General features: G+C 61.4%; 1 protein-coding gene across 2 annotated transcripts; it reads left to right on the top strand.

Moving 5' to 3' along the window:
• Positions 1-464: 464 nt before the first annotated feature.
• Positions 465-7,185, top strand: HAPLN3 (hyaluronan and proteoglycan link protein 3). Of its 2 annotated transcripts, none has more exons than XM_086848894.1 (5): positions 465-552; positions 3,865-4,024; positions 4,266-4,637; positions 5,762-6,064; positions 6,249-7,185. In XM_086848894.1, exons 2-5 carry the CDS (start codon positions 3,898-3,900, stop codon positions 6,527-6,529), a joined length of 1,083 nt encoding a protein of 360 aa, XP_086705020.1. In that variant the 5' UTR covers positions 465-552; positions 3,865-3,897; the 3' UTR covers positions 6,530-7,185. The 2 variants fall into 2 exon arrangements, with proteins under 2 accessions (XP_086705020.1, XP_086705019.1); XM_086848893.1 differs by lacking the exon at positions 465-552 and adding an exon at positions 2,243-2,349.
• Positions 7,186-7,806: the final 621 nt, after the last annotated feature.

The following is a 7,806-nucleotide window of genomic DNA, read 5'->3' as shown; positions in this document are numbered from 1 at the left end:
TTGCTGCCTGCTGACTGCTGCCGGTGCTGCCAGCTGCTGGGAGCTGGTTCCTCAGGAAGCAGCCGTCGGGGAGAGCATCCTCTCACCACCACCCGGAAAGCCCAGCACAGATCTCATGCTCCTCCATCCCACCAGGAATGTGAGTGTTCCTGCCGGAATCATCCTGTGCAAGGAGCATTTCATGGGCATATCTCCGGTGAGGCCACAGCAGAGTGGTCAGGTGCTGCCTTTGAGGTGGGGAAGACGGGGATGACACTTTTATGGACCCTATTCAGCCAAATGTTCAGGCAGCCCTAGACACGTGCCCTAAACCTGTGCTCCCAGGTCAGAGCTTCTGTGACTTTGCACAGCTTTGCTCAACCTGCAACCTGTGATCACACCCAGGGTACATCTCTGGGAATAGAAAACAAAAAGAGGGTAAAGGTGGGAAGGAATGAAGGAGATTCCTTCTTCCTCAGGGTCTGCTGGTGGCCAGATCCTTCCTCATGCCTCTGGTCCCTAGGAGCAGATGGAGAAATCACCGGCCACATCCAGACAAGATCATGGCCTAAGGTGAGCCAGGAGCTGTTGCTGAAAAGAGGTGGCTGAAAGCATCCCTGTCCCGTTCCGTGCTGCCGCTCCCCTCCTCAGGCCGGGCAGAGGATGGCTGCTGGCAGGCGCCGTGGTGCAGGCAGTGCAGGACGCTGTGGGACTTGTTCCTCGGTTCTGGAACAATGGGATAGCCATGCCAGGGAGCAGCGTGCCCCGACAGGGCTGTCTGTTTTCTGCACAGCCCGGGGGTGGAGGGAACCATCCCAATTGCTGGATCACGAGAATAACTTGGACAAACAGCTGCAGGGGGGCACTGATGGCCAGGGTGCAGCTGGGGCACCATCCCACCACCTCCTCCGGCCAAGTGGCAGGGCTGGCGGTAGCAGGGACCCTGGGCCAGGATGCAGGCAGTGCAGTGGCCCCATGCCGGAAGATGTAATTGTCCCTGCATTGTGGGGACAGGCTGCTCCGGGCGGGCGAGCAGGCGGCGTGCCCGGCCGTCACACTCCCGTGTCCCGGGCAGCCCGGCTCCGCCGCCTCCCTCCTCGGGGAGGGCTGGCAGGGCTGGAGGGTGTGCAGAGAAAAGGAGAACAAGGAAGAGCGGTGCCTCCAGAGCCCGGGTCCCACAGGCAGCCCCGCTGGCGGCAGATAACGCCGTTTCCTCGCTGGCTGCTCGCTATCAGCGTGGCGGCGTCGGGCAGACAGGATCGCACCCCGAGCGCTCCGGGCTGGCCGCTGCCGGGAAGGGCTCCTGGCCCCCTTCACCCCGCAGCCAGCCTCGGGCCGTTTATTTTTACACGGGTTGTTTTCTTTCCGGCTTGAAGCCATCCTGCACGGCGGCAAGAGCCGGGCCGGGGCCCCCACGCCTCATTTCCTTGCCATAAAACAACAAAGTGGGGGGTGAAGCAGCGCGCTGGACTGGGACAGCGGGTCGATGGGTCAGGACACACGCCGCATCGTGGTTCCTCTGTTTGTCCCTTCTGTCCATCCCCTGACCGGCATCCCCTGGCGGTGCCGCCGCCGTGCTGCCCTTCCCGAGGACTCGCTCCTCTCGGAGCTGGGGCTGCATGTCTGTGTGCCAGTGCGAGCTGGCGTGGAGGGCAGAGCCCAAGTTTAGGCATCATGCCCCGTCAGATGGGTGTAACTGGGCACCCCAGAGTTTTTGCCCTGGTTTCTGTGCCTCTGCTTTGTCCCCACAGCCCCAAGCAGACTCTGAATAGGTTGAACATCCAGCTCAGCTGTCTCTCCTGAATTCCAGAGCTGGCAGGCACTGCCTGCACATCCTGGGCACAGACCACTTCGTGCCACAGCCCACCCGTCCCGAGCTGCTTGTGCCTGTGGTGTTCCTGCCACGTCTGGGTTGGACACCACCTTTGTCTGGGGACCGTGGGCAGCCCCCTCCAGTGGGATGTGGGATAAGGCATGTCTCTTCTTCCCTGGCTCTGTGGGTTCACCGGGGCTTTGCTTGGAACATCACAGGATCCCACCAGCCCCAACAGGGCACGTTTTTCCCCCCCTGCTGTCCCTTCCAAGTCGGGGGCAGTGCAGGCAGCTGGCACACCGCAGATAAGGTGTGTGAACAGCGTGTGGGCAGTGTGGACGCACGGTGAGGCCATCACCCAGGCATGGTGGGCAGGCATGGGGCCGGGGGCACCCACCCCAGCTCTGGGCTGCAAGTAGGGGGTTGGGAAAGGCGTGTGTTTCCCTTTAAGAGGCAGGCCCTGGAGCTGCTTCCTCTCAGCCCTGCAAGAGCCCTAAACACAGTGCATCTGCCTGCAGCCTGCCTGCACGCCTGCCTGCAGCCTGTCCCCAACCAGCGTGAGTAGGGCTCGGCACCAGTGCCGGGACTGGGGAGGGCTGGCACCCCGGGGCCATGGGCACCCTGCTTGCCGCGAAGGGCAGGGGGGGATGGCATTGCCATGGAGGGAGCCGGGCATCACTGTGATAGGTGCCAGGCGTCACTGTGCTGGGCACCGCAGCACGATGCTCACCGCACTGCGGTCCAGAACACCGGGCACACCGCACATCACTGCAACGCTGTGTTCCGGGGGGGCACCAGGCACTGGGGTGCGGGAGGACCAGGGCTGGTGCCCTGCGGACCGAGGTGTGGAGCTGCCGTGCCTCGAGCCCACCCTGCAGCTCGTGGGCAGCACGTGGCGGTGTCCCCGCGGCTCCGGTGGCAGCAGTGTCGCGGACACTGGCACCGCGGTGCTGGCACTCCAGCGGCTGCATCCTGCACCCTCGGGCACCGGCTCTGCTGGCCCCGCTGGCTGGCAAGTGTGGCTGCAGCCCGTGGTGAGCAGAGGCACTGACCGCAGAGGAGAGTCTGGGATTGAGCAACCTGCGGTGAGAGCAGCCGGTTTCACGCCCCGGACCCTGGAGAGCACCACTGTGCCCCGTATTGGACCCCTCCGGGCTGGGCATCTGCTCTCCCACAGCCCCCTGGCCCGGGGTGCGTTTGCAGGCACTCGTGAGCCTTGTCTGAGCCGGGCAGAGATGTCAGAACCCCCCGGTGTCGGAAGGGGTCTGCCGGAGGTTTACCGGGTGCCGGGCCCCCTCTGCCGGCTCCGGGAGTGCTCACAAGTAGCCAATTCTGCTGGTAGCACCCTGGCTGAGCCCCATACACGGCACCCTTGGGTGTCCTGGCCCTCAGAGCTCGGGGCACTGCACATTTCTGGTGCCGTGGGGCAGCCAGGTTACCCCCTACCCATCGGACGTGTTTTGGCAGCCAAACGTGTTGCATGGGGTCGGTGCCAGCCGTGTCTGCGGTGCAGAGCAGCAGCCCTGGGTCCTTGGCCAGGACGGCGAGTGCTGCCGGGCTTTGTCCGGAGCCGGGGCAGGGGAGGCAGCCCGAGCTCTCTCCCTCCCTCCTTGGTCGGGCTGCACGCTCGGCTGCCTCTGTAAACCGAGCTTGCAGCTTTACAGCGGTGCTCAGCCACCTCTCTCCCCCTGCACACCTATGTAGGTTTTCCCAGTATTCCCTGCTCAAAGGACACACTGGGGTCCCATTTCTCCAGCTGCCCTGTCCCCGACTTGGTCTCGGGCCAGGTGCTCCCCTCAATGGGCAGCAGAGGTGGCTGTGGTGCTGTGTTGGTGTGAGCCAGGCGGGAGGATGAGGATGGAGGGGACTAGGAGCACCGGCTGGGGGCGGGTCTGGGGGCACGGCTCAGGTTGCCTGCACCCTTCCCTGTGGGTAGGCGAGCTGCTCTGCTGGCTCATCCCACCCCTCTCCTTGCACCCCTGGAATGGAGTCTGCTTGGCCCCACTGCCAGGCAGTGCTGGCTTTCTCCTGGCTTTTTGGGGGTGTCACAGCAGTCCTTTCCCCCTCTGCAGCCCAGGCTCAGGGTTTGGCCTTGCTTCCCGACCATGCTGCTGCTCCCACTCCTCCTGAAGGCCACCCTGCTGCGCCTGGCCAGTGGCTCCTACCACCCCTTCTACAACGGCTTCTACTACAATCACATCATGAATGACAATGGCCACGGGGAGGACAAAGGTAAATCGGGGACGATGGGGGCTGGCAGGTTGTTGCAGGAGGCTGAAGTACCCCCCTGCCTCTGGGTGGGTGGAGACCCATCACTTGGTGGGATTTGGGGCCCAGAGGATCAGGTGGGAATGCTAGAGAGATACATGGGGGATGCTCATGGTAGAAGAGGTGGTGTCTGGAAGGAACATTTGGGGATACTACCCAGCCCTAGATCCTTACCTGCCCATCACACCTTCCTTCTTCCCCCCAGTGGATTACTTCAACGGAGCTAGACTTGTGGTGGAAACCTCCAAAGACCCTGTGTACAGCTACAATGGTGCCAATGTCACCCTGCCTTGCCACTACCGCTACGAGCCCGACCTGGGACCTAAGCGCAAAATCCGCATCAAGTGGTCCAAGCTGCGGGACGACTACACCAAAGAGCAGGATGTGATGGTGGCCATTGGCAAGACCTACATGGCCTTTGGGGACTTCAAGGGCCGTGCTCACATCCATCAGGCCAGCCGGCACGAGGTCTCGCTGGTCATCAGCGATGTGCGCTTGAAGGATGATGGCAAATACCGCTGTGAGGTGATCGATGGGCTGGAGGACGAGAGTGATGTTGTGGACCTCCGGCTGCAAGGTGGGGGCATGCTGGGGACTACACGATCCTCTGTGCCAAGCCAGTGAGCCTGGCCTTCCTGTGGTACCTCCTCCTTTGGGGACATAGCAAGGCGGGGGGTTGGGGAGCTTGATCATGGCAGAAAGGGGCTGGGATGCTTGGTGCGATGGGGCAGTGGCTTGGGGCTGTCTGGCTCTGTGGCCCCAGGAGTGAGTGAGCCCGGAGCTGTCTGCCCAGCTGGGACACCAGAGGTGCTGTTGCAGTCAGAGTTGGGAGTGACCCCATGGCTGCAGCATTTCCTGCCTTTACCCACCCATCTTCCCACTGTGCTGCATTACACGGAGCTGTCCCCTCCCAGCTCTGAATATCCCAATGCATCTTGTGATGATCCTTGGTGACTGGTCCAACCTCTCTTGCTCATTTGTCATGAGGGACCTGACTCAGCCCTGACATTGCTTTTGAGCTCAGAGCTGTGGAAATGTCCCCATTCCTTGTCCCTGCCCCACCCCCTCAGTCCCTGGACCCTGCCTCCCACAGTGACTCGTCTGTACCAGTCCTTGTGCCTGTGTCCAAAGTGCTGATGCCCGTGGTTCTGTTGTTCATCCATCCCCAAGACAGAGGTTCATTCATCCCCATGCTGGTGGTCCATTTGTGCTCTGGGATCATGGCAGATTTGTCCCCATCATGCTGACCCTTGTACCCCTGTTCCTGAAGCCTGTGCATCTCCATGACAATGATCCCTCCATCCCCTCAGGGGTGGTCCATGCCTCCCTGGGACCACTGTCTGTGTGTTCCCAGGACCGTGGTCTATATAACCCTGCGGTCGTGGTCCCTGTGTCCCCATTATAGTCTGTGCATCCCTGTATATGCAGGTGCTGTCCCCGTGAGGGGGTCCTTGTGTCCCCAGGACCGAGCCCGTGTGTCCCTGTGCCACCAGATGTCGCTGGCAACTCGCTGCTGGCGCCTGCATGTCCGGAGCGGCCCCATCCCTGCATGCCTGAGCCTTGTCTCCGCCACGCTGAGGTGGTCCCTGTCCCAGAGCCTGAATCTGACACGGGTCAGGGACCCCTATGGCTCCTGCTGGGGCTGGGCTCGGGTTGGGTGGGTTGCCCACGGAGCCAGCTGAGTGTCCCATCTGCCTCCAGGCATCGTGTTCCCCTACCAGCCTCCCCGCGGGCAGTACAGGCTCAACTTCCACGAAGCCGAGCAAGTGTGCCAGGACCAAGGTGCCATCCTCGCCAACTTTAACCAGCTGTTCCAGGCGTGGAGCGAGGGGCTGGACTGGTGCAACGCGGGCTGGCTGGCCGATGGCACGGTGCAGTACCCCATCCGCCTGCCCCGCAAGCCCTGCGGGGGAGTGCACCTCGCCCCGGGCATCCGCAGCTACGGCCCGCGCCACCGGCACCTCCACCGCTTCGATGCCTTCTGCTTCTCCTCCGCGCTCAAAGGTGGGTTCTGGGCCAGGGATGGGAGCTGGGACACTGGGGAAGGTGCAGTGCCTCTTAGGGCACAGGACTTGGCTTGGGTGGGGTTGTTCCAGGCAGCGATGCTCCAGAGGGGGATGCTCGGGATGTTGCTCGGGATGTTGCTCGGCACCGATGCTCCCATCTCACGCTCTGCTCTCCCTTCTAGGAGAGGTTTTCTACCTGGACCGCCCGGCTGGGATGACGCTGGAGGAGGCCAAGCAGAGCTGTCAGGATGCAGGGGCCGAAATCGCCCGGGTGGGGCAGCTCTACTCCGCCTGGAAGTTCCTGGGGCTGGACCGCTGCAATGCGGGCTGGCTGGCAGATGGCAGTGTCCGCTACCCCATTGTCACGCCCCGGGCCAATTGTGGCCCCGCTGAGCCCGGTGTCCGCAGCTTCGGCTTCCCCAGCAAGGGCAGGTTTGGAGTCTTCTGCTACAGAGAGAGATAAGGAGCCGGGAGGGATCCTTCTTGGACGAAGGATGTTTCCAGCCTGCCAGTGCCCAGTGTTGGGCATTTCCAAGGGCTGTTTTGGGGGTGACTGGGGGGAGGTGGGATGGGGGGAGGTTTCTTTTTGTTTTGTTTTGTTTCCTTTCTTTATATTTTCCACATCTTGCTCAGCAGCTGGCACCTGCAGCTGCTTGGGGTGGCTGCCAGCTGGGCAGTGTGGGATGGTCCCTGTTGTGGGATGTGTGCAAGGATGATGCCCATGGGCCACTGCTGCCACCCCACTTGGCCCTGCCACCCCATGGGGGGTGGCCCCTTCCTGTGGTGTCAGATTGTCACTGACACCCACCTGCCCATCCAGGCTGGTCCTGCCTCCGAGTTCACGAGGCAAGGCCATGAGGGAGCGAGGCAAGGCTGGATTTGGCCAGAGCAGAGAGCGGGCATCTCCGCTGCACCCTGGCCCCGCTTCCAGCCCCATCCATGTCCTGCTGAAGGATGCCACTGTGCCTGTCCCTGCCAGAGCGCAAGTGCCTTATCTCCATGTGCCCCTTGCCTGAACTCCATTTGAACTCTGGTGCCTTCTTCTTTGAGTGTTGGCTATGAAAAGATGTGTTTTTCTGGACATCTCCTAATAAAATGGTGGAGAAAGCCCTGGAGTGACATGGCTGTGTCCCCATCTCTGACCCAAGACAAGGGAAAGGTCTGCTATGGAGAAAGGATTTGGGGATCCCTGGCTGTCTCATCCTTGGCTGAGCATTGTCTCATTAGTGCTGGCTCAGCTCAGCTCCTGCAAGGGCCTTGTGTTCCCTCATTAGTGAGTGTTAATTAACCCCCTGGGTTTCAGGACTGAAAGCTGGAAGGTGAAGCAGTTCCTGCTGGTCATGGGTTTTAGATGGGTTTTAGGCATGTGGGTTAATCCCCTCCCAAACTGAGAGCTGATCAGGGAGGGCAGTATCCTACTCCAGGGTCCTTCTTCAGTGGGGGCTTGAGACACCCTTCCCACCTCTGTGGTCCCTTAGGTGCTGCCTAGGGCTGAGCCATTCCTGTGTAGCTTGGAGCACCCTCTTTGGGTTCCCCTTCCTTGCTTTTTGCCTTGCCATGGGAAACCTCTCTCCTCCCAGCCCACCAGGCATCCCTCTTCCCTAAAAAACCAACACTGACAAAGTGCCCATTCCGATTTAGCTTTCTTTATTATTTATCATTCTTTCAAAATAGGATATGTTCAAAAATATAAATAGGTGCAGGGAACGCTGGTGCCCCGCACGGTCCCCTGGCAAGAGC

Source organism: Cyanistes caeruleus, chromosome 13 (genome assembly GCF_971803275.1).
Source record: "Cyanistes caeruleus chromosome 13, bCyaCae1.hap1.1, whole genome shotgun sequence".
In the NCBI taxonomy this organism is placed as follows: Eukaryota; Metazoa; Chordata; class Aves; order Passeriformes; family Paridae; genus Cyanistes; species Cyanistes caeruleus.
Note: the sequence above shows the minus strand (reverse complement) of the source record. Positions and strands in the feature narration are given on the sequence as shown.

Coding starts and splice junctions, on each gene's coding strand:
- HAPLN3 (XM_086848894.1), top strand. CDS start 3,898: ATGCTGCTGCTCCCACTCCTCCTGAAGGCCACCCTGCTGCGCCTGGCC. Junction 4,025..4,265: donor TGGCCACGGGGAGGACAAAG/GTAAATCGGGGA, acceptor TCTTCCCCCCAG/TGGATTACTTCAACGGAGCT. Junction 6,065..6,248: donor CTTCTCCTCCGCGCTCAAAG/GTGGGTTCTGGG, acceptor TCTCCCTTCTAG/GAGAGGTTTTCTACCTGGAC.